This window comes from Protomyctophum parallelum (assembly GCF_964188405.1).
Source record: "Protomyctophum parallelum genome assembly, chromosome: 11".
Classification (NCBI taxonomy): Eukaryota; Metazoa; Chordata; class Actinopteri; order Myctophiformes; family Myctophidae; genus Protomyctophum; species Protomyctophum parallelum.
The window spans coordinates 40,109,630-40,135,939 of record NC_139707.1 but is presented as its reverse complement, the minus strand read 5'-3'; the positions used below and the strand labels follow the sequence as shown (position 1 = coordinate 40,135,939).

General features: G+C 40.4%; 1 protein-coding gene across 1 annotated transcript; it reads left to right on the top strand.

Moving 5' to 3' along the window:
• Positions 1 to 14,161: 14,161 nt before the first annotated feature.
• On the top strand, positions 14,162 to 17,660 carry slc25a6 (solute carrier family 25 member 6; the record flags this gene model as incomplete). The annotated part of the gene is made up of 4 exons (XM_083776801.1): positions 14,162 to 14,364; positions 16,104 to 16,590; positions 16,966 to 17,106; positions 17,503 to 17,660. Exons 1-4 carry the CDS (start codon positions 14,254 to 14,256, stop codon positions 17,658 to 17,660), a joined length of 897 nt encoding a protein of 298 aa, XP_083632927.1. The 5' UTR covers positions 14,162 to 14,253.
• Between the last annotated feature and the right edge of the window lie 8,650 nt (positions 17,661 to 26,310).

Sequence of the window (26,310 nt, the reverse complement as noted above, 5' to 3'; positions counted from 1 at the left end):
CAAAAGTTCTGAAACTTAACTTTGGTCATCATTTCTCCACTTCAATAATACCAATTGGTATTGTATTTTATATCATTTTAATCGTTGATTAGTCACCTTTACAACGAGGTATAGAATGTAAGGATCAGACATTCGTTGACAAAAGTGGTTGGTATTCACCCTTGCTTACAGTTGCTTAGTGCAGTGGTTCCCAAAGTGGGGTCCGGGGACCCCCAGGGGTACCTGAGGGAGTTCCAGGGGGTACCCAGCTAAATGACAGTTTGGAACCAAATGGACCCTTTTGGGTGTGTAACTCTGAGAGAGTACAAATAAAACCAAATGGACCCGTTATTTGTACTCTCTCAGAGTTACATTAACATTGATTTTACAATATAAATCGTGGGTCCCAGAGATAGAAATGACATTCAATGGGGATCCGTAGACTAATTCATGTCAAACTGAGGGTCCTTGAAATGAAACGGGGAGAGTATCACTGCTAGAGCCGTCAAAATCTTCTCTTATGGGGGTCCGCAGGCTCATCAGTGTCAATTTGGGGGTCCTTGACATGAAAAGGTTTGGGAACCACTGGCTTAGTGGATTGGAAGATTGCACATTTGCACTCTCTCTAGGTCGTCCTCAGACGAGCCCTCCATCGTCGTTTCCAGTCATCTCGATTCTCCATACATCCGGCCAGTTCGTTGGTACTTTGCACTCCTGCATCGCTCTTGAGTACATCCACGTATGTTAGCGTGGGGCGTCCTCGTGATCGATGCCCGTGTGTTGGTTCCCAGAGCACCAGTTTGCTGGCTGGCAGTTCTTGATGCCTTTGGCAGTGTCCTGCTAGTCTCATTCTCCTAGCTGCTATTTTCTGGCTCACTCTTGGTAATCCCTCATACAGAGTCTTGTTAGTGACATGTACGGTCATGCTGATGTTAAGTACTGCACGCAGCATTCTGGTGTAGCACCCGTCAAGGGACTTCTGCAGGGTTGGCTTCAGGGTCCAGCATTCACTGCCGTATAGGAGAACAGACTCCACTGTTGCATAGAAGAAGCTGAGTTTGATTTGTCGGGGGAGATTGGAGTTCCATACACTGGTCATGCCATTCAGGGCCCTCCATGCAAGTGCCTTCCTCACTTTCAGATCTTGCTCGGTTGAGTTGACCCATGAGCCCAGGTACTTGAAGTCCTTGACTTCCTTCAGCACCGTGCCTCCTGTTGTTGTGAGAGGTGGATGTTCCGGTGAGATGTTGTAGGTGATAACCTCAGTTTTCTTGGCATTCAGCCTAAGGCCAACTTTGGCACACTCCAGCTCCACTCTGTTCAGGAGTTCCTGAGCTTGTTCCACGCTGTCGGAGAGCAGGCCGATGTCATCCGCATAGTCCAGATCTGTCAGGACTACCTCCCACAGTAATAAGGGGAAAAAACACATATAGAGGGTATGCGTGTGACATCATCAAACCCGGAAGTTATGCCGGAATGCAGAGTGGCAAAAAACTACATTCTGGCATTGACGGCATCCAAACAGAAAAGTCCTATGTAATTGCCACCCACACACACATACACAAGGGTCACTTGGCAATCTCAAGCATTGTTGTACTATCTTCACTCCTTGCGTGTAAGAAGTAGGGTTGCTGATGATGACCTACCTCATTTCTTACAGCTGAATATTTTTCAACCGTTATGTGCATTAAAAAAAAGCATGAACCGCTAAATTGAGAATGTTTATAACATGAGTATACTACATCGTGCGGCACCTGCCTTTACCAACAACTACTGTATGCCAGGAATCGATCCCCTTTATGGACTAACATGTATGCCTGGATCCTCTTTTTGCACTTTAGTTCTGCCTTCATCAACATTGTTGCAGTGTTCCACAACAGTCCCAATTAGCCATTCACATCCCCCAATCCCAGTTGTGTTGGAGAATGTTTTGCAATGCACCACTTAAAGTTTAAGTGGTTTAAGTCTTAAACGTTGTTGGTTGACTAAAGTTCACCTTCTCAAACCATGCACTTTTTTAAAACTCATTTAGACCTGAGGACGATTCTATGAAAGTCGTTGAGTTTTCGGTTTCTGTCTCAAACATTTATGTCAAGGACCCCCAAAAATATATGTAATTGGTCCCCATTTGAAAATATGTCGTTGGGGACTCCCCCAGAAGCAAAGATTTGAGTTCAAAACGTTTGCTCTGAAATAATAATATATATAATAATGAATAATATAATATATATTCAAAGATTTGCGCCACATTTTCGAGATTTTTCAATTGCTGCTATTGACAAAAAACAGATCTACAACAAGAATACAAGATATGAGCTTGTAGGTTTGCTATTTTTCAATCGCTCAGTTCTATATTATTTGGGACATGTTCCATGTCCTATTATGTTATGTTTGGTGGTTGCTGTATAATGAAATGTATCCAGAGTTGTTTGCTCACTTTGCTGTCCATTTTGATGGATGTTTAAAGAGCAGATGTTTAAAGTTATTCAGGCTGTTAGCATATTAATTTCAAATAATCTGTTTCACAGGTAAAAATAAATGCAAAAATGTAAATTTCACACACTAATTTATTTACAATAACTCATGTAACTCAATGACAAATGTATAAACAGTATAATAACAGGCAACAAACAATGTAAATTTCACACACAAAAAAACAATATAAAAGTATTTACAGAGATATTTACAGTACACATATTTACAAGGCAACCCGGACGTCACTCTAAAGCCCAAACCACACCAAAAGGTCGGGTCGGGACAAAACCAAGGTCAACCACTGCAATGAGTTGCATTAATGTGGTTGACCTTAAAAAACGTTTTGTCCCAACTCGACCCTTTGGTGTGGTTTGTGCTTTAGTGGTAACTAACCCTTCCGCCGGGCAAGTTCTGTGACGTCTTGTCCATTGAATCATTGTCCATTGTCTTTTAGGGTGGATGAACCCACCCTAAACAAGGCCTGGGTTCATGGCAATGAGAGCTGCCGAGGACAGAGAGGGATGGAGAGAGCTGGTCAACAGATCGTCTGTGGTGCCCCAACGACCCTCCGGGGTTACGGGATAGGTGAAGGTGAAGGGTTCATGGCCAGAGGCTTCCCATACACCTCTCGCAAGACGTCGTCCCACTTGAACGTCGCCACATTCTGTCTCTGCTTCCTCCTCGCCACCCTAACCCTAGGAGGAACGGGTGACTCGAGAGAATCAGACTCAAAATCAGGTATGATTATGAGTCTGATTCTCTCATGGGTCTCCCGTTGGAACTCCTGCACCTGTGTAGAAAAGAAAAAAGAACATGGGTTAGTTTATATTGTTGTTAAGAAGCTGTTATGATTTTATGTGTTTACTTATACTGTAGGCTACTTATATATCGTTGCTGTCGGGAGGAAACCACCTAACTCCATTTTTTATTTGATTTTCTTTTTTTTGTATTATATATAAATCAGTGCTATTGAACTAGCATATCGAATTCTAGCTTTTGACGCTAGAATTACATCTGTGAGTCGTTTTGAAAATATTTAACCAATGGGAAGTAGTAAAAAAACGCTTTGGACAAAACCTCTTGACTCCATTGGACCCTCAAACTGTATGCTAAAGCAACTAACTCCACCACTTCTCCCCCTCTCATGCAAGTAATTGATAATATATGAAGTCACACTCACAACACCAACTGATGAGGCAGTATTGCTTTGTTTTCAAAATATAAGGTTTTCTTAATTTCCTGAAACATTTAGGTGGTTTCTTCCCGACAGCAGAGCCAGAGATATGCAATCATGCCAATGTAACTAACGTATTATTAATGAAACACTCGTACCTGAACTTGAGGGTTAAATGTGACTCTCTTCACAGGCTTCTTGGAGCTGGGGCGACCACGGACTGTCTCCAGAGTGCCGTATCCCTCATCGTTTACTGCAACCTGGCAGAAGAGAATAGTGTTAACCATTTTAATACTTATTTCAGATTAACTACAATATTTCATTTAAAGTAGAGCTGGTAGTAAAACAAAAAGATATGGTTACAAAAAATATTTTTTTTATCAAAGAGCTTGAGAGACGGGGGAACCCCAGTTACTGAACAAACACTAAGCGATGATTTAATACAATCAGAATATAGAACTTCAATGTTTTCTTTTAAAATAACACTATCTTTAAGAGGCACATTAACAATAGGATGTCATTTCAAATGAATCAAACAGATCTCAGAGGATCATGTTACATTATGGTCAGAGTTAATTTGGGAGAATATTTAGAATTCTCTTTTTTTATCAACAGGGAAACTCAAAGTGTAATATCGGACAATCTATGTGAAGTGCCTTGGATAAAGGAGCTATGTAAATGCATTTACCCAAGTGTAATTTTGCTTTAATGTGTCAAGCATTCAACATTAGTAAATACACAAATTGACATTCATGGTCATGTCCTCATATAATTCCTCATGAAACACTTACCTCCAGTGTGGGACCTGTAGCTGGGAGTGGCAGGATGGCACCATTCATCTTCAGATCAACCTGGAAATTAAACAGATGAGAATATTGTTATTTATTTACTTCTCCAAGATTAATCTGATTGAAGAACACACACACACACACACACACACACACTGAGAAAGCAGCCCGCAGTTAACTCTGAGAGAACGTCCTATTAAATCACAACAAAGTATGTTAGCCAGAAAGGAGCCAATGGTCAATCCATTTGGTTACATTTTTGTACAAGTCTCCGCGTTAATAGAGACCTGTAATACGTTTAACGTCCAGTCTATTTTCATATCAAAACGTGCATGTAGGACTACTACTAACGGATAGACAGTCCGGTTACCGGTCTAATTTAAAATCAAAACAATTTAGCTAGCTACATTTTTATTTACTATGCCGTTAACACAAGTTCAAATGATATCAAAATAAGAACCACAATATAATAAATAACATATAGCGCAGAGGCCGTTTGGAACAAGTCCACAACTTTACAGCTAACCGTCTTCCATTTTTAAACGCCCGTTAGAGCTCAGCCACGGCCACAGGCTCCCATACAAAACCGTAGTGTGGTCGGACAAGCATATGTCGTCTCTAAATGCACCGTCATGTCAACTTCCCCATCAAACTAAAACAGGTTGGACGACGATGATGATGATATTAATGACATTTACCTGATTAAAGGGCTGAAGGGAGTCCAAGCTGGTCCTCTGGGTGTCGCCGACTGGATCCGGACGACGGGGTTTTGGTCCTGAGACGCACTGGCCCATGATGGAGCAGTTAGGTCGGTTGGTTATGGACGGGTAGCAAAACAAAGCAAAGTTACTATGTTGTTTACCCAGGGTAACTGGATTAAGCTCAACTGGTCGGTCGGTCAGTTGGTTGGTCCGGGATGGTCAGTTAGTCAGTCGGTCGGTAGTACATGTAGTGAAAGCTTGTTAACGGGTTCTCTCTCTCTTTCCGTGGCTTCTCTCTCCTCTCTCGCTACAAGACTACACCTGCTCTGCTAGCGTCGACGGTATTTGCCGCTGAAGCGTTCAAAGTTTGGCCAATCGGTTGAGTTGACCAATCAGAATCAGGAATGAGGCCCGTGGCGCATGCGTGCTGCGGTTTCTCTGAGAAGAGAGATGTACGTATAGTATCGCGATACTCGAAATAAGTGAACTGTTATCAGTCATAATTTTAACGTTGTTACATTTACAGATCGACTATTATTATTATTATTATTATTATTATTACAATAGGAAACCTATCTCAAAATTTCACGTTTAACAGACATTAAGGTTTAAACTGCCACAATAGCACCACCGAGTGGCAGGGTGGGAGTATTTATAATAATAATAATAATAATAATAATAATAATAATAATAATAATAATAATAATAATGTTTGTGACTTTGGTTGCGGTTGCACCACGCACATATACAGTCGATCTGTAAATGTAACAACGTTAAAATTATGACTGACAACAGTTAACTTATTTCGAAAATGTATCGCGATACTATACGTACATCTCTCTTCTCAGAGAAACCGCAGCACGCATGCGCCACGGGCCTCATTCTGATTGGTCAACTCAACCGATTGGCCAAACTTTGAACGCTTCAGCGGCAAATACCGTCGACGCTAGCAGAGCAGGTGTAGTCTTGTAGCGAGAGAGGAGAGAGAAGCCACGGAAACCAGTTAACAAGTTTTCACTACAAGTACTACCGACCGACTGACTAACTGACCATCCCGGACCAACCAACTGACCGACCGACCAGTTGAGCTTAATCCAGTTACCCTGGGTAAACAACATAGTAACTTTGCTTTGCTTTGCTAACCAACCGACCTAACTGCTCCATCATGGGCCAGTGCGTCTCAGGACCAAAACCCCGTCGTCCGGATCCAGTCGGCGACACCCAGAGGACCAGCTTGGACTCCCTTCAGCCCTTTAATCAGGTAAATGTCATTAATATCATCATCATCGTCGTCCAGCCTGTTTTAGTTTGATGGGGAAGTTGACATGACGGTGCATTTAGAGACGACATATGCTTGTCCGACCACACTACGGTTTTGTATGGGAGCCTGTGGCCGTGGCTGAGCTCTAACGGGCGTTTAAAAATGGAAGCCGGTTAGCTGTAAAGTTGTGGACTTGTTCCAAACGGCCTCTGCGCTATATGTTATTTATTATATTGTGGTTCTTATTTTGATATCATTTGAACTTGTGTTAACGGCATAGTAAATAAAAATGTAGCTAGCTAAATTGTTTTGATTTTAAATTAGACCGGTAACTGGACTGTCTATCCGTGTACAGTAGTCCTACATGCACGTTTTGATTTGAAAATAGACTGGACGTTAAACGTATTACAGGTCTCTATTAACGCGGAGACTTGTACAAAAATGTAACCAAATGGATTGACCATTGGCTCCTTTCTGGCTAACATACTTTGTTGTGATTAGGACGTTCTCTAAGAGTTAAATTGACACTTTACACTACAGTGAGATTGTACTGCAGTATCAAATGGTGGTCCTTGGTTTAGCCTAATGTAGGCTATTTTAACCGAAACCAACATGGTCCGAAGTCAGGTCCACCTGTTAGGTTGAAACGTTTCCGTTGGCTCTGTCCGTGTAGAGGTAAATGCAACTATGTGAAAAGGACATTAACTGCGGGCTGCTTTCTCAGTGTGTGTGTGTGTGTGTGTGTGTGTGTGTGTGTGTGTGTGTGTGTGTGTGTGTGTGTGTGTGTGTGTGTGTGTGTGTGTGTTCTTCAATCAGATTAATCTTGGAGAAGTAAATAAATAACAATATTCTCATCTGTTTCATTTCCAGGTTGATCTGAAGATGAATGGTGCCATCCTGCCACTCCCAGCTACAGGTCCCACACTGCAGGTAAGTGTTTCATGAGGAATTATATGAGGAAATGACCATGAATGTCAATTCCTCATACTGTATTTACTAATGTTGAATGGACATGCTTAAATTGACACATTAAAGCAAAATTACACTTGGGTAAATGGTGCATTTATATAGCTCCTTTATCCAAGCCACTTCACATAGATTGTCCGATATTACACTTTGAGTTTCCCTGTGGATGAAAAAAAGAGAATTCTAAATATTCTCCCAAATAACTTTGCACAATAAAACCGGTCTCGAACTCAATCTTTTAGCATATAAACAAACAAAGTGGATTCTGTGGATTCTGACCATAATGTAACATGATCCTCTGAGATCTGTTTCACTGTGCAATGTAATTCAATAGGGAGACTATTTTGGACAATCAATTTCTAATCAACAGAACTGAAGATGTCTCACCATTTATTTGAAATGACATCCTATTGTTAATGTGCCTATTAAAGATAGTGTTATTTTTAAAGAAAACATTGAAGTTCTATATTCTGATTGTATTAAATCATCGCTTACAGTGTTTGTTCAGTAACTGGGGTTCCCCCGTCTCTCAAGCTCTTTGATAAAAAAATAAAATAATTGTAACCATATCTTTTTGTTTTATTACCAGCTCTACTTTAAATGAAATATTGTAGTTAATCACTATTCTCTTCTGCCAGGTTGCAGTAAACGACGAGGGATACAGCACTCTGGAGACAGTCCGTCGCACGACTCGCACCAGCTCCAAGAAGCCTGTGAAGAGAGTCACATTTAACCCTCAAGTTCAGGTACGAGTGTTTCATTAATAATACGTTAGTTACATTGGCATGATTGCATATCTCTGGCTCTGCTGTCGGGAAGAAATCACCTAAATGTTTCAGGAAATTAAGAAAACCTTATATTTTGAAAACAAAGCAATACTTCCTCATCAGATGGTGTTGTGAGTGTGACTTTATATATTATCAATTACTTGCATGAGAGGGGGGGAAGTGGTGGAGTTAGTTGCTTTAGCATACAGTTTGAGTCAAGAGGTTTTGTCTAAAGCGTTTTTACTTTTTTTACTACTTTCCATTGATTCAATATTTTCAAAGCGACTCACAGACGTAATTCTAGCGTCAATATGCTAGTTCAATAGCACTGATTTATATATAATACAAAAAAAATAAAAAAATTTGAGTTAGGTGGACAGCAACGATAATTTATAGTATATGTAAACACATAAAATCATAACAGCTTCTTAACAACAATATAAACTAACCCTTTTTCTTTTTTCTTTTCTACACAGGTGCAGGAGTTCCAACGGGAGACCCACGAGAGAATCAGACTCATAATCATACCTGATTCTGAGTCTGATTCTCTCGAGTCACCCGTTCCTCCTAGGGTTAGGGTGGCGAGGAGGAAGCCGAGACAGAATGTGGTGACGTTCAAGTGGGACGACGTCTTGCGAGAGGTGTATGGGAAGCCTCTGGCCATGAACCCAAGCCTTGTTTAGAAGACAATGGACAAGACGTCGCAGAACTCGCCCGGCGGAAGGGTTAGTTACCACTAAAGCCTCGGTGAGGCCTTTGGGAGGGCCATGCAAGCAGCAAGCGGAACCGCAGCACCATGACCCTGCGGAACCATTGCCCACCACTCCTGAATGAACTGTCTGGTGCTGGGACTCTGGTGCAACGCACAGGTCCTCGCTCTACTCCTGGTGAGAGCAGGAGTGGACCTGGTGAGACGTAGGAGGGGCCCGGCCAGGAGACAACCCACAGAGCCTAGTCCCTCCATGTGCCAGAAGTGTACCTCCCAGCCCTGGTAGAGTAGTTCTGGAATAGTTCCAACGGATTGTGTGCCCCTGGTTTTTCCCTAGTGGGACTGATTGAGGGTAGCTAGCTACTGGGACGTAAGTCGGGACTTGATCACTCCCGGCTGGGTCACCTGAGTGAGGGGTATGATGTTGAGAGACCCGAAACCCCGTTGACCTCAGGATACATCACTGAGGATACGTCCCAGGTGCATCCATGCGATGTTTTTTAGTTATAGTTTAAGCACAAACCACACCAAAGGGTCGAGTCGGGACAAAACGTTTTTTTAAGGTCAACCACATTAATGCAACTCATTGCAGTGGTTGACCTTGGTTTTGTCCCGACCCGACCCTTTGGTGTGGTTTGGGCTTTAGAGTGACTCCTTGATGCCTTGTAAATATCATGTGTAAATAACTTTGTAAATACTTTTATATTCTTTTTAATATTGCATTTATTCTGTTGCCTGTTATACTGTTGTTGTTGCCTGTATACTGTTGTTTTGTAGAGTTTTTGTAAATAAATTAGTGTGTGAAATTAACATTTTTGCATTTATTTTTACCTGTGAAACAGATTATTTGAAATGAATATGCTAACAGCCTGAATAACTTTAAACATCTGCTCTTTAAACATCCATTAAAATGGACAGCAAAGTGAGCAAACAACTCTTGATACATTTCATTATACAGCAGTAATATTATGAGACTGTGTTGGTCAAATAGAATGAGGGTAGCAGAATGATTTGGGTAACCAAACAAAACATGGTACAGCCTAGTACACAGTTTGAATTAATTGACAAGTTTTTGTCTTTGGGCCATCCCGACATCCCGTGGTGTGTCAGGGGGTGACCTCTGACCTTAGGTGGCACAATCTGTCTGGTTTGAGTCATAAATACGCTTTGAGAATGCACATTGCGGCCCAGGCCGTAGCGTAACGGTCTGGGCACCGGACTGGTGATCCAGTCGCGGTGTGCCGCGGGTTCGACTCCCGGACCCGACACGGCCTTTACCGCATGTCATCCCCCCATCTCTCTCCCGTTTCCTGTCAGCCTACTGTCTGTCCCTTAAAAAATCAATAAAGGCGTAAGCCGCAAAAAAATATCTAAAAAAAAAAAAAAAAGAGAATGCACATTGCACACTGACTACTTGGCTAATTGCTAAATAAATAGCCATCACTTCTTTGTTTTGCTGTGCACTGCTACCTCCACCGCTCAGATACTGAGACACTGAGGTGGTGTTATTGTGCCACTAGGAGGCAGCCTTGCAGTGTTTTGTCACACCAGTGTAGAATATTCAATATTCCTCCCTTCCCTTCAAGCTGCTATCCTGCCAGTTCTGTATGAGTCAATATCACTATGATTGGACAATATTTTAGTCGACTAAATCTACAGTTGATTTTGTTGACTAGAATGTGCTTTGATGGTGCCGTAATGGCTGAATTTACACTTTGTTGCATGCTGAAAATAGCAGTTCTACTACTAGCTGAGCTTTAAGATGTTCAGAAAATCTTCTATTTTCACACCCAAGCGCTTAGTTCTACTGGATCTCTTCTCCACTAGTACCTCCCTAACATTTTAGTCTAGTTTTTATTTGTTGATGAAATTGTCAATATGCACATGCTTAAAGTGAATGGCACATCGAGTGGCAAAGCAACATGCAAAGTGAGTTTAACATTGTTTTTTTCTTTTATTATATTATTATATTTCTTTGCGGCTTACGCCTTGTATTGTCTGTTTTTGAAGGGACAGACAGTAGGCTGACAGGAAACGGGAGAGAGATGGGGGAAGACATGCAGTAAAGGCCGTGTCGGGCTCGGGCACCCGCGGCACAAGTTTGGCCACCGCCTGGGCCAAGTTTAACATTGTTTAACGTTGTTTAATGCAATCATATTGGACTTTTCTGTTTTGATGAATGGGTTGTCAAGGCCAGAAAGCAGTTTTTTGCCACTCAGTAGGCATTCCTGCATAACTTCCGGGTTTGATGAGGATGTCACACGCATACCCTAGTCTAGTCTTAGTTTTAGTCATCATAGCAGTTGTTTTGTTTTATCAGTGAAAAAGGGTAGTCGACTAACATTCTTCGTCATAGTTTTAGTCGATGAAATCAACACTGTGACTGAGTTGTTGAGGGGACTAGAGTGAAGTCAGTATCAATAACTCAACATTAATGTAAGATTAATGTCATCATTCAGACCAGGGAGGAATACTGTTGCTTTAAGAGCGACTATATCCAGAATGTTTCTCTAGTCTGTCCCCCCAGACTAAAATGACCACAATGATAAGTAACTTAAACTTAACTTAAATAGGTTCCCTTTTGTTTTTGTGATTATGTCCAACACACTGCTCTGCTAACTACAGTATGTGTAAATAAATCAATCACATGATTTTATCATCCACATCAAGTTGTTTTTTGATAAAACAGACAGAAGAAAGATTATTCCAGACTTTGAACACACTGGTCCAGCATACTACTTTAACCCATTTAAACCGGGAAAGCATCTGTCTTGGGACTTAAGCTATATAGCAACATGTTTTTCAGAACACTCTTTAGAACAGCGGTTCTGAAAAAATTGCAGTTGTACAAGCTCTGCTGCAATGCTGCAATGCTTTTTTCATTTTTTCATTATGTTGAATATTGAATCATTCTCTTCTGGGGGGCCTCTGGCACAAATCTTGCGATGGGGTCCACAGCCATACATATCATTTTAGGACTCCTTGACTCAAGTCAAGTTACTAAAGTTTCCAAAAAACTGCTAATAAGTAGATTTCATGGATTAATTTGGGCAAAGTGAAAAGATATGTCTTGGGATCACTCTCATGCAATGCAGGAAATAAGTGGATGAGGACTCATTTTAAAGTAGGATTATACTCAGGAGTCAATCAAGAAAGAAAAAGAACCAAAAGTGCCTGGATGTGTCAGCCAAACTGAAAAAGAAAGGAGAGTAGCTAGGCAAGCCCCACATAGGACCATTCTAAGCACTCTCCCCAACTAAAAACCACTAAACTAAAAATCACATGAGTGTCAGAGGAGTTGACTGACTGAGTGAGAGAACATGAGTGTGGAAAACTTGAAGTCAGGAAGTCAGCAGTATTTATAGGGTGTTGGGCGGAGCAGCATCTGCAATCACAAATGAGCAGCAGGTGTGCAGCCTGATGAGCATTGAGCAATGTTGCAATTGCAATGTTTACATGACAAAGGGTTAGTTTTTTATTTATTTTTTATTGCAGCACTGAACGACATACACTAAGAAAGGCCATGAGTGTGATTTTGTATGGATTTGTCCAAACTTAAAAAAAACTATATCATGGTCAGAACATGACCAAAAGTCATATTTCTCTGGGTAACACTCCCTATCACTATAGAGTTAGTCTTTTGGGATTGTAGCTATACAGCTCCATCTCACTGAATTTGAATATTTTGTAAAAGTTAATTTTCTTCTGTAATATAATTCAAAAAGTGAAACTTTCATATTATTCTCAATTCATTGTGCATAAAGTGAATAATTTAAAACCTTTTTCTTGATGATTATGGCGTACAGCTAATAAAATCCTATCTCAATGAATTAGAATATTTTACGAGACCACTAAAAAAAAAGAAATTAATGAGAAATGTTGACCATCTGAAAAGTATATTAATGTATGCAGTTAATACTTGGTCTGGGCTACTTTTGAAGAAATTATTTCATCAATGGGGCGTGGCATGGAGGTGATCAACCTGTGGCACTGTTAAGGTGTTATGGAAGCCCAGGTTTGCTTTGATAACAGCCGTAAATTAATTTGTATTGTTCAGTCTTATGTCTCACACCTTCCTCTTGAAAATGCAACCTAGATTCTCTGTGGGGTTCAGGTCAGGCCAGTTGGCTGGTCAGTTAAGCACAGTAATACCATGGTCAGTACACCAGTTACTAGTAGTTTTGGCTCTATGGGCAGGTGCCAAGTTCTGCTGGAAAAGGAAAATCAGCATCAACATAAAGCTTGTCAATGTACGGAGGCACACGTAAAATATCATAATAGATATTCCAGCAGCACTTGGCACCTGCCCACAGAGCCAAAACTACACAGTGCTGATTTAGGCCATGTTATGTGCATGGTGTTGGTCCATTGACAGTGAAAAGTTAACAACGGTTTCAACACAGCCATCTTTTTAGAGTAGATTGTGCTTCAGTATGTTGACAAGCCAAAACTACTAGTAACTGGTGTACTGACCATGGTATTACTGTCTCACTTTTATCTTCAATGTTTGTGTTTTTACAAACACTCAAAACTAGTCATAGGTGGTGTAGCAAGACAATGTTTGTGTTTACACAAACCCTCAAAGCTGGACATAGGAGGGGCTAGCGCCCCTCAAAAATCACACTCGTGAGTGAAGTGAGGGGTGCTCTTATCATCATATATCATCATACATCACATTCTGTGATCAGCCAATCAAATCATCACAAAAGTCATTCCGGCTAATCACTTTTGGCGTCTTCACTTTTCTGCCCTTACTTTTATCTTCAATATGTACTCTGTCCAGCCAATCAAATCATCGCTATCACACTATGGGGTAACCAGCCAATCACAAGCCAATATTTGTGTTCACACAGAACCACAAACCTGGGCATAGGAGGGGATGCCTTTAAAAAGCTGCTAAGAAACTAATTTGTATGGTAAACATTATTAGTTTGTTGTTGTTATGTATTTGTTTCTTTGTATGTATGCTGTTTTTGCTGCTCCTGTATCTTATTTTTATTGTTGCATGTCGCTTGTTTGTTTTAGAATAGTTATTGTACAGCAACTTAACAATTGTTTTGAAAGGCACTTCGAAACACATCGAATAGACAAAAAAAGGTACCATTTATCATGAGCATTATAGTGAGGATTATTATATTAGGCCAAATTATATTATTATTTATATTATAATATGAAGATCGGTTGAAAATGGGTGAAGTCGTCCTTTAAATGGCACAGGATGCTCATTGCTCCCATGCACATTCATTTCCTGTATCCTCTCGCGATATTCTACAAGGGCAGGTTCTTCTCCCATTTTGTCCATTCAATCATTCACGGATGCAGAACTTGTGGTACCCCAACGACCCCAACGTTTGAAACTCATCCGCCGCTGTCTTAATTTCAGCTCTCGGCACTTCAACTCGACTTTCAGACAGTGCACACCAACAAACAGCCATGGCAGAAGGAGCTATTTCATTTGCTAAGGACTTCTTGGCAGGTGGATTCGCAGCAGCTATTTCTAAAACTGCAGTGGCACCAATCGAGCGAGTGAAACTGCTTCTTCAGGTAAATCGCGAATCTCTCGGGTTGGCTTGGCATGGTCATCGAAGTATGATAGACCACAAATCACTCACTGCTGTAGACTAAACAAGGACATCTTATTGTCGCGTTATATTATCCTTGGGACTCGGGAGCCATGTTTTTAAGTCCTATTCAGGCTAGTCTGCATCCATTGCAGCTGCGTGGCTGCTGCAGTGAAGTAGGCTACGCGCTCATTAAAGCCACTGACTGCATAGACGACCAAGTTTTGAATTTTAGTGCATATACTTTATAAAATGTAATGTTACTGCCTGTTGTATAGAAGGCATGCAGGCACGCACAATTCGATGACAAAATTATTCAGTTCAGTCCTCTCATATCGCACTACAGTATAGGCTACAGTATATGGTGCAGAAATAACTGCAGTGTCATACATTGGGCGGGCCTACTCTTCTGTCACGAGGCTATGACATTATTTATTTATTTTTATTTTGCCAGGTAGTCCCATTTTGAGATTAAAATATATTTTATATACAATAAACAGTTGCAACACAACACAAACACAAAAGATGAATGAATGATGCTCAGAATGTATATAACACATTTGTTTAGAAATTAAAATAAGTGTGTCATCAGGCTGCTATATTTATGTAAAGGTCTCGCCAGATTTTCTAATCTAGAGGAATTTGATTACACTTGACTGACACATACATGTCATGACGTCACTCGCACTGTCGCACAGCAGCCAAGGCCTACTTAGATCAAGTGGACAGGATGATTGGAATCTATCCGAATCTTTTGACATTTTCTTTTGTATTTTTTATGTCAATGAAGACGATTAACCTATCTTAAAGGTAGTGTAAGTGATATGTTTTAGTAAAAACAAAATGTGTTTTGTTAAAAGGTTAAATCCCTATATTCTGTAGTGTGTGTTCAGTAACAGAGGTCTCCATGTCTGTCCAGCTCTTTAATAAACAGAAAATACATTTTCAGGTAAGTGACAACATTTCAGCTAATTAGGAGAGAGTATAGCTATTAATACTCCCCCCCCCCCCTCCCCCGGCAAAACTGAATGAAGCGTTGGACTGAACTGGACAAAAAATGCACTTTGGATGCACAACAGCACTTTAAAAAAAACAGTGCTGGTAACGTTTTGTTTTTAAGGATAGCACCATGCCACTTTATTTATTTATAGGTTGTGCGTGGTGTTGGTAACTTTTAACTTGTCCATATGAATTGCACGTCATCATACATACTGGGGCTCTTTTTAAATGTTTGTCCATGTTTGGTTTTAGTTTTTAGCTTGTGTTTTTAAATAGGCTCTATGTTTTATGTTGCACTGCCAATAACTGAGGGGAAACGATATTTCATGTTCTTTTGTATGCAAGTACGTAGGAAAATGACAAATAAAATGATTCTGATTCTGATAATTAGGAGAGAGTATAGCTATTAATGAGCTTAATTTGTATAGTGTTCCAATTCCAATTTTGTCTGCTCATTTCTTTGTGTCATCTCTTACAATTCCGCTTGTTTAATCTCTATCCTGATTGGATAAAATTGGTATCCCAGTTTCCATTTCTGAAAATGAAATGCATTTTCTGTTTAATAAAATGCTGGAGAGACATGGAGACTCCTGTTACTGCAACAAACACTAATGAGTACTCTCACAATATAGAGCTTCATAACACTCATTTTAACCAAAGAAAATCACTTACACTTAACTTTTACTGAACTGATAACCTTTTATTTCCCTGTTCTGCAATCAGGTCCAGCATGTCAGCCAACAGATCAGCGTTGACCAGCGGTACAAGGGCATCGTGGACTGCTTCGTGCGCATCCCCAAAGAGCAAGGCTTCGTGTCATTCTGGCGCGGAAACATGGCCAACGTCATCCGCTACTTCCCCACCCAGGCCCTCAACTTTGCATTCAAGGACAAGTACAAGACGGTCTTCCTCGGAGGAGTGGATAAACACACTCAGTTCTGGCGCTATTTCGCGGGAAACCTGGCCTCCGGCGGTGCTGCCGGAGCCACCTCTCTGTGCTTCGTCTACCCACTGGATTTTGCCCGTACCCGTTTGGCCGCCGATGTGGGGAAAGCAGGTGCCACTAGGGAGTTCAATGGGCTCGCAGACTGCCTGAAGACGATCTCTAAGACAGACGGGGTTAGAGGCCTGTACCAGGGCTTTGGTGTCTCTGTGCAGGGCATCATCATCTACAGGGCTGCCTACTTTGGCATTTATGACACTGCTAAAGGTACAAGAAAGTCACATAATGGTGTCTCACCAATAGGCCTACCGAAGTGCACTTCCATAGCAGTTGAGAATTGAGTCAAATGTATACTTCATCGTACAATGGTTGGCTTCGGGGTACATTGATTGATTGATTGATTGATTGATTGAATTTATGAACACTTTTTTTTAAATTAGTGCTCAATCCATCAGTAATACAGGAAACATAGAATACAATACATATCGGTAAAAACTCAGATCATTATTACAAGAGAAAGCAGGGGTGGCGGCGGGGAGCAGAGGATTCAACTACCAAAGTGTTCAAAGGTGTTAAACTAAGCAGCCCAATTGTATTTTATAATTGTAAAAACGGATTAAATCATGATTGTTTTGTGCACAGGTATGCTTCCTGATCCCAAGAACACTCACATTGTGGTCAGCTGGGCGATCGCCCAGTCGGTGACAGCCGTGGCCGGAATAGTGTCCTACCCGTTTGACACTGTGAGGCGTCGTATGATGATGCAGTCAGGACGCAAAGGAGGTAATTAAATAAAACTAAGATGACATAATTGTTTTGTACACAGTAAAATCCTCAGTGTTAACTAACTCAGTGTATGAACGAGTTAACAACTTGAGCATGATTTATACGTTGTCGTATGTCACACAGCGAACATAGCTGCTCTACAAGCTCACAACGCATTGCGTCGTGGCTTGTGGATCGTCTACTTTAGCTATTTCCCAAAGAATTTGGAAAGTTTAAAAAAATATTGACCTATTATAACATGCCCAAAATATGGACTCCAGGTTTCAAAGCGGTTAAATGAATACTGGTGATTTTACTGCCTAATGTTGCCTATGCCCTATGGCCATGAAGCATACAAAGCATTTGTATTTTGTAATGTGAGTGTCACGCGCTGTGCGGTTTGTGTGTTCTCAGCGGACATCATGTACAGCGGCACCATTGACTGCTGGAAGAAGATCGCCCGTGATGAGGGGGGCAAGGCCTTCTTTAAGGGAGCCCTGTCCAATGTGTTGCGAGGCATGGGCGGAGCCTTTGTCTTGGTCCTCTATGACGAGTTCAAGAAATTAGCCTAACTCACTAACTAACTTGAGCCTCTCCTCCTCCCACCACAGCAAATGGGCAACAATTCTGACCATGTAGAATAGGTGTTCCACTGGCATTATTTAAGCTTTAAACTAACTCATCTCAAAGAAAATCCACCTGGTAGTGGCTTAAGTCACAAATATGATAGCGAACAGATGATGATGACAGCAGACAAACCCATCAAAACACAGACTATTTTAATATGGCATATATTTTTGATCATTTTGGTCTGTTTGCCCATAACTGATTGTCTTTACTTTCCTCTATATTATTATTCTTTTTTGCACAAACTGATCAAAGTCTGACTCTTGTTTTTCTTCTCTGACCCTAATCTGTCCCAAGTGATGTCGTAAGGAAAATAGTTTCCATGTCACTTGTTGCTGTAGTTGACCATCTAAATGATATGTGATATTCCAGGAATGTTGCCCAAATGTTTTCTTTGCAGTTCAAATAATTGCAGAGCTATTTAGCGCTATGTCAGAAAAGCGCCTCAAGATGGCATCACTAAATCGCATAAGAGGATAGAGGGTCTGGAGATTCACTGGAAGGAGCACACACAGACTTGCCTATGTTGCACCGTTGAATGTTCTCCAGTAACTAGATGAGTGTACTAAAGCAATCGTTTGACAATAAAATGAAAGGGAACTATCAGAATTAGGGGGCATAACTATCACAATTAAGGGTTATGTTGCCAAGTTTCAGATTGAAAAAGTGCAGGTTGGGTTACACGATCTCTTAAATACATGAAAGTGTATGACAGCAGCCCATAATTCCTTTCAGATACACATCTTGTCAGTCAGCTTTGTGGCAGTGGCTGAAACAGCCAAACAGTTGATGTGAATCTGGGAATATCTCTAGCCAGAATAAATAGCTCTCATTCTTTGTGACACTGCAAGTGTATCCCGATTATTCTTCATTCTGGATCCCTCTCTAAGTATTTTTCTTAGAGGTAATAAGGGTGGTCATGTTATTTGTGGCTATTTTCTTGTCAGTCTGGGCTTAGACTCTTTGTGACATCAAGCTGATTCTCATTACCCAGACAGTCCCTGCAATGGGGAGAGACAGGGAGGGTGGGATGAAGTTCAAACATGGCACTTTGTGTATAGCACATGAGCTTTGTTGTAAGCTGAATACACGTATGTATGTTGTATGCATTGAGCGGCCATATATTTGCAATATTTCGGCCCTACATTGACTTAAGTGTGAATGCCTGTATTGATTCAATAAAACTCAATACCTCATAAACGTTACATTAGTGTTCTGTGTAAAGACAACAAAGTGACACTGAGAAATACAGATTAACATATTCTAACATGATGAATGATTTTCCTCAAAGGATTTGGGTATCCTTTCTCCTTATTGTACCAGCTGCACTCACTCACCCTTGAACACTGAAGGTTTTGTTTACTAGCATCAATACCAAGGACTCGGTGAGGCTTTGTAATGAAAACCATTCAAGTCAATCAAGTTTACCAGAGACCAAAGGCCAGTGTAATTTGGGAAAATTGCTGAAACTCCAAAGTAATCTTCTGTAATGTGATCTTGCCTATTGAATACTGGCTGTACTGTACGTGTCGGATAAGAGCTCAGTCATTTTCTTCAAATGCAGTCTTGACAAGCAGCACGGATATCCACCCACCTGCAAGTAATCACCATTGTAGTGTTAAGTGCTTTGATATTAAAATGACTGATTTAAGGCCATTTGCTGCTCATAGATAGCAAGGGATTTGCAATCACTTCCATATGTTGATATCAAGGATAAGCTGGAATTGTGAACTCAATAGACTATGTTCACTATTCATATAATGGACATTAAATTGGGTCATAACACTGTTGTTATGATGAAGCTAATGATGGAAATACAGGCCTTAAAATGTACATTCTTCTAGGTAGCAGTGTAAATAAACTGTCACGCATTGGTGTAATTTTGTGCTTTGTTGTGTGGCCACTTGGGGGCAATATTGGACAAGGTAAATGTAGGTGTTTTCCATGCATTTCTAGCAAATGAGTATCAAAGCAAAAGTAATTGGTTGCTGTGGAGATTATTGAAACATGTATTATTTGATTATTCTTCCTTTTTTTTCTTCATAGAGAAGTGAAAGCAAAAACATTTGCCATGCTAATAAAGTATGCGTGTGTTTAGGAAAACACACGCACAAATAGTAATACGTGCAAAAAACAACAAAACAAATGATCCTAATAGTTTATTTATTGTCTCAAATGTTAACTCTGAGTTCCTGTTTCAAAGAGCATACTTTTATCAAGTATGTCGACAAAGAATAAGGCAGACCATGGCCAGCTCCTCAACCCAGTAACCCACATTTGATTTCAGAAAATGTGCAATTGTTCAAAGCGAGTTTTTGCTCCATTGATTTGTTTCAAGACAGAGAAAGAAATAACCTCAGGGCTTCTACCATGTTACAATAGAGTCTTTCTCGGCTGTGTGTACTTTTATAGACTCCTAGACTGAAACAAGTTGAACATGGAAAGAATTTTACATGGATTTAACTGATTTCGGTGACTATGTGATAGCATAGGTATTCATTTTTGTTACTTCAGTTCTTCAGCCATATTGAATCCTGGTATAACTCTGTGGCACTGCTTAAACACTAGTGTTGTTTTTCTATTTCATTAATTATTCTCTCTTTGGATCTTGCTGTCAGATCAAGTGGAAATTGTGAGTGTAAAAATCATATCCAAAAAGTTTATGGATTTCAAATGTCATTTCTTTGATGGAGCATTTACAGCGTAATTTGACGAACAGGCTGTGTTTCACTGTAGCAAATGAAATCAGTGAGCACCACTCATTTGGGACAATTGTATTATGGAAAGAGTCAATTTTGGTCAAGAAGAAGGATACTATTTGTTTCTCTATGATGCTATAATTGTGAGAAGGGGACTTTCTGACATATGTATTGAAATAGTTGGTGGCAGGGGCTTTCATCCTACCCACTGAGGGCCCTTTGTTGTTATTTTGGGATCTCTCACGGGTGCAATATCAGACCAGCAGAGAGAGAGACACACACACACACACACATGAAAACTCAAATGATATGTTCACTGTTATGTCAGTCACATGGGTTCTGTTTTCTGTGTGTGTGTGTGTGTGTGTGTGTGTGTGTGTGTGTGTGTGTGTGTGTGTGTGTGTGTGTGTGTGTGTGTGTGTGTGTGTGTGTGTGTGTGTGCACGCGTGCATGCGTGCGTGCGTGCGTGTGCGCAAGGCAGGAAGGTTATGAGAATGACATATAGGCTTACCCCTACTGATTAAAGTGATCGTAGTTAATTACTTTAAAGCCAATGTCTAAGTGTTTTACTCTACCATAAACACAATAACATAACATCGAATTGATACCAAAAGACAGTAAATTACAAGGACTGGAGATTTTGCATAAAATGTAACTTTTAAGTTTGACTAGTTCTAAGATTTTCCTCTATGTAACTCAAGGTTTGAGTAAGCTGCGAAAGGAACCTGTAGTTTGTGGTTGTCACCTGGGGAATAAGTTGTGACATTATTTTTATTCTAAGCTGTATCACTGGTAGGCTTATAAAAAAAATCTGAAGAGAAAGAAAGAAAAGAAAAACTATTTATTTTGAACTGCAGTATTCTCACTACTGTTGTGCTCCAAGTATATTCCCATTGAAATCTACACTGCATAAAGGAAAATGCATTGCACACCCATTTTTGATTTCACATTCAAACAGTAACATTAACAACCTAGGTCAGCAAAAGGTTAAAAACAAATGAAGGCTGTTTAGCCTATCAATTGTTTGTGCCGGCTGCTGATGACGTTTATGGGGTGACATGCATGGCTGCCTCTGTGTCTGTTTTGACATCTATTATCGTTGAGTTGAATGTGTTTATGTGACGGCCTCTGACACATCACAGGAGGCTGCTGCTTAAAACAAATGAGGAAAATCTACTCTTCTCACTATGAGATGATGACCCCCATTCTTAACCCCATCCAGCATCAGTTCAGTGTTCAGTCTTCCAAACAATAGCAATCACACCCCTGCACACACACACACACACGCACGCACACACACACACACACACACACACACACACACACATACACACACACACACACACACACACACACACGAACAACGAACCACCTAAAAATGATATGCATCTCCTGCTGGTCCCATGGCAACCGGCTTGACTTTATTGTTGCATTTCTTTGATCCCGCCAAGCTTTGATTCATTTCTCTTTCACCCTTTTAGCTAAACATATCATGTGAATTTGGAGCTTTGTTCCTGACAGGCCCCGTCTTACCTCGCTCTCTCCACAGGCTCCTGACGCCTCCCAGAGGAGCCGCGGAGGAGGAGGAGGAATTCCGCTCTATTCAAAGACTTCTCCAGATTTCTTTGACTGCTTCGTCTGCCTTCGCCTTCCCCTCACTCCCTGTGTTGACCTGCTCCTCAAGGCTCATGGACCCCACCGACTCTCATCCTACCATAGCCCTGGAGGACCGGAGCTGTAGCTCTACACCCTCACACACGCTCGCATGCGCGCATGATGCATGCACGCACACACACACACACACACACACACACACACACACACACACACACACACACACACACACACACACACACACACACACACACACACACACACACACACACACACACACACACACACACACACACACACACACACACACACACACACACACACACACACACACACACACACACACACACACACACACACACACACACACACACACACACACACACACACACCCACGCACAATTTACAATTACTATTTAGGCATTTAGCAGACGCTCTTAATCCAGAGCGATTTACAATAATCAAGAACAAAAGCATGGGAATACATCACAAAAGCATTTATCATAAAACATGCGTAAGCTAAGAAAGTAACAGTGGAATATCTATATTATGAGACTATACATATAAACATATAAACTATATATATATAAGTAACAGTGGCATATCTATATTATGAGACTATACATATAAACTATATATATATACTACTATGCTATACATATGTACTATGGCGTGCTATGACTATATACTGTACAATGCAATTATAGTGCCGTCTACATAACATGCTATAAGTCTGTATCAGGTGCTATCTAAGACTACAGAAATGCTATCTAAGGGGGTAGGGTAAGTGATATGGGCCATGATGGAGTCTAAAAAGGTGGGTTTTCAGACTACGGCGGAAGATTGGGAGTGATGCTGCATTTCTGACTGCAATGGGAAGTGCATTCCACAGTTTTGGAGCCAGAAGGGAGAAGAGTTTGGGACGCACACACACACACACACACACACACACACACACACACACACACACACACACACACACACACACACACACACACACACACACACACACACACACACACACACACACACACACACACACACACACACACACACACACACACACACACACACACACACACCATCATGAAGTGCAGCAAACAGTGAGTGGAGGCTCTCCAACAATGTTTGAAATTTAGATATTGACTTTTGATTACTCTTTTGTACATGTTTTTGTATACATGTATTGTGTGTATTGTTTTATTCATTTATGTTACTGTAGGATATGGATTTAATACTAATTAAGGAATTATTGTATTTAGGACTATTATTTTAATCTGTAGTGTAGGATTATATGGGGCAGGTGTGTTGAAGGTAGGCCACTTCCCGATACCTCATCATAGAAAATCTCTTTCTTTTTCACAGCCTATATGTTTCCAGGTATGCAGCCACATGAGTGCATATTGCTATATATTGCTATAACTTGCTATACAAGCCTCACTCTTTCATGAAAGAATGTTCAAGGAAGTTATGCACACTAACAAAGTATATTTACTTGAATATTGTACTTGAGGTTTGTATCTGTAGGCTATTTTACTTTGTAGCTGTATTTCTGGATGACCTTTTCACGCCACTGTATTTCAAAGACTACTTCTGACTGCGCTACATTTGTAGGAAGTGAAAAAGTACACAATGAATTACCTTAAGCCCTATTTTATAGTGAAAATACTAGCTCACAATTATTGATAATGTTTGAAGTTCTGGAAAATCATTTGTAGGCATGTCTAAATTGTAATACAGCAATATTGTGTTATTAAAAATATACATTGAAATTTGTACTTTTTGTGCTCATTACGTATTTTGAGAACATGTACTTTTGAATACTATTATATATATAATATTTTTAAAAGCAAGTATTTAACTCAATTACAAACTTGTAGTTGAGTAATATTTGACCAGGAGAATCTACTTAAAACCCATTTTGGGCGGGAACCTGTTTTGGTGTTAGCATTACGTTATGTTTTAGCCATTGAAAAATAGCAGATCTACAAGCTCATAGCGCGCCACCGAGTGGCGCGCTACGAGCTTGTAGGTCTGCTATTTTTGAAAAATCGTGAAAATGTGGCACAAATCTTAGAAAATTGAACATATATTATTTTATAAGACTTTTTATTGTTATTTCGACGTCAGGCCTAAATGGGTTAACTCAAGTACGGGGGTTGGGTCGCCCTACTTTGTCCCCCACTGAAGGTAGATACGTCTGTTCCAATGTAAAGACCGTGTTAATCATTGTTGCTTACAGAGACAGTTTACCAGTGTATTTACAATTTACATACAGCACACTGCTCTGGATTCCACTGAGCAACTCTAAAAATACTGCTTACAGGCTTTCATTTACAAAATGACGGTGTGTAACGGAACATGCAAAGTAGGGGTATTCTCGTTCTCAATACCATCTGGATTCAATCATTCACTGCAATATCTTCACCCATACCTTCAGCTTACGTCCCCGGGACAAGAGCTTGAGGCTAATCGTTATTCTGGTCAGGCCTCTCTCCAACAGCAGTTACAGTTTGCCTTTTTCATTGGTATAGGTCCCCTCTCCACAGAGATGTTATACTTCTAAATCTTATTTTTAAATGTCATCATCACAATATGAAAATAACTTATTTGCTTCATTTGAGCTCTACAGTATACACTATCTAGATGCCACTATCCATCACATGGCCTTGGTGTTATAATATGGGGTATAGTTAAATTATTACTTGCGCAAGCAGATGGAATACACCGACATGTATGTCGGTGTATTCCATTGGCCAATCAGGGACCAAGAGCAGCGATCGCTAGGGTATGTACAGTATGTCGGTATATTCCACCGGCCAATGAGGGACCACTATTCTCGATGATGTATAGGCTAACTAAAGTACCTTTCAAAATTGGTATAATGTCAATAGAGGGTATGTATGTATGTCGGAGTACTCCACTGGCCAATAAGGTGATTGGTTGGGTATGTATATGTATGTCGGTGTTACGCTCAATGTGTTAAGTAGCCAAAAGTGCCAGGGACCCCAAAGGCAAAGACACTGAGACATGAGTAAACAAAAGGGAATTTAATTCAAAGCTTTACGTCACGGGTGGTTTATTAGGAGCATATCGTTAGCCTCATAGGATAAATGCCTAAGTCATTTTTTATGATTTTCGGATAATAAGAAAAAACACATTTTCTCGCAAGTATGTAAGAGTTTTTAATGCAGATTTTTACAATGGCTTCCTGAGGGGTTAACAAAATGTTTTTTACAAAAAGATAAACATGAGAGTCATTCCATAACAAAAAAAAGTGACTTAGGCCATTTTCAAGAAAATAATCTGTGACTTAGGCATTTTTTAATACATGTCTACTAAACACCTGGGGGTCTATTAGAGTGATGTTAACTCCATACTAAACACCTGGGGGTCTATTAGAGTGATGTTAACTCCATACTAAACACCTGGGGGTCTATTAGAGTAATGTTAACTCCATACTAAACACCTGGGGGTCTATTAGAGTAATGTTAACTCCATACTAAACACCTAGGGGGGTCTATTAGAGTGATGTTAACTCCATACTAAACACCTGGGGGTCTATTAGAGTAATGTTAACTCCATACTAAACACCTGGGGGTCTATTAGAGTAATGTTAACTCCATACTAAATACCTGGGGGTCTGTTAGAGTAATGTTAACTCCATACAGAACACCTGGGGGTGTATTAGAGTAATGTTAACTCCATACAGAACACCTGGGGGTCTATTAGAGTGATGTTAACTCTATACTAAACACCTGGGGGTCTATTAGAGTAATGTTAACTCCATACTAAACACCTGGGGGTCTATTAGAGTAATGTTAACTCCATACTAAACACCTGGGGGTCTATTAGAGTAATGTTAACTCCATACTAAACACCTCGGGGTCTATTAGAGTAATGTTAACTCCATACTAAACACCTGGGGGTCTATTAGAGTAATGTTAACTCCATACTAAACACCTGGGGGTCTATTAGAGTGATGTTAACTCCATACTAAACACCTGGGGGTCTATTAGAGTAATGTTAACTCCATACTAAACACCTGGGGGTCTATTAGAGTAATGTTAACTCCATACTAAACACCTGGGGGTCTGTTAGAGTAATGTTAACTCCATACTAAACACCTGGGGGTCTATTAGAGTGATGTTAACTCCATACTAAACACCTGGGGGTCTATTAGAGTAATGTTAACTCCATACTAAACACCTGGGGGTCTGTTAGAGTAATGTTAACTCCATACAGAACACCTGGGGGTCTATTAGAGTGATGTTAACTCCAT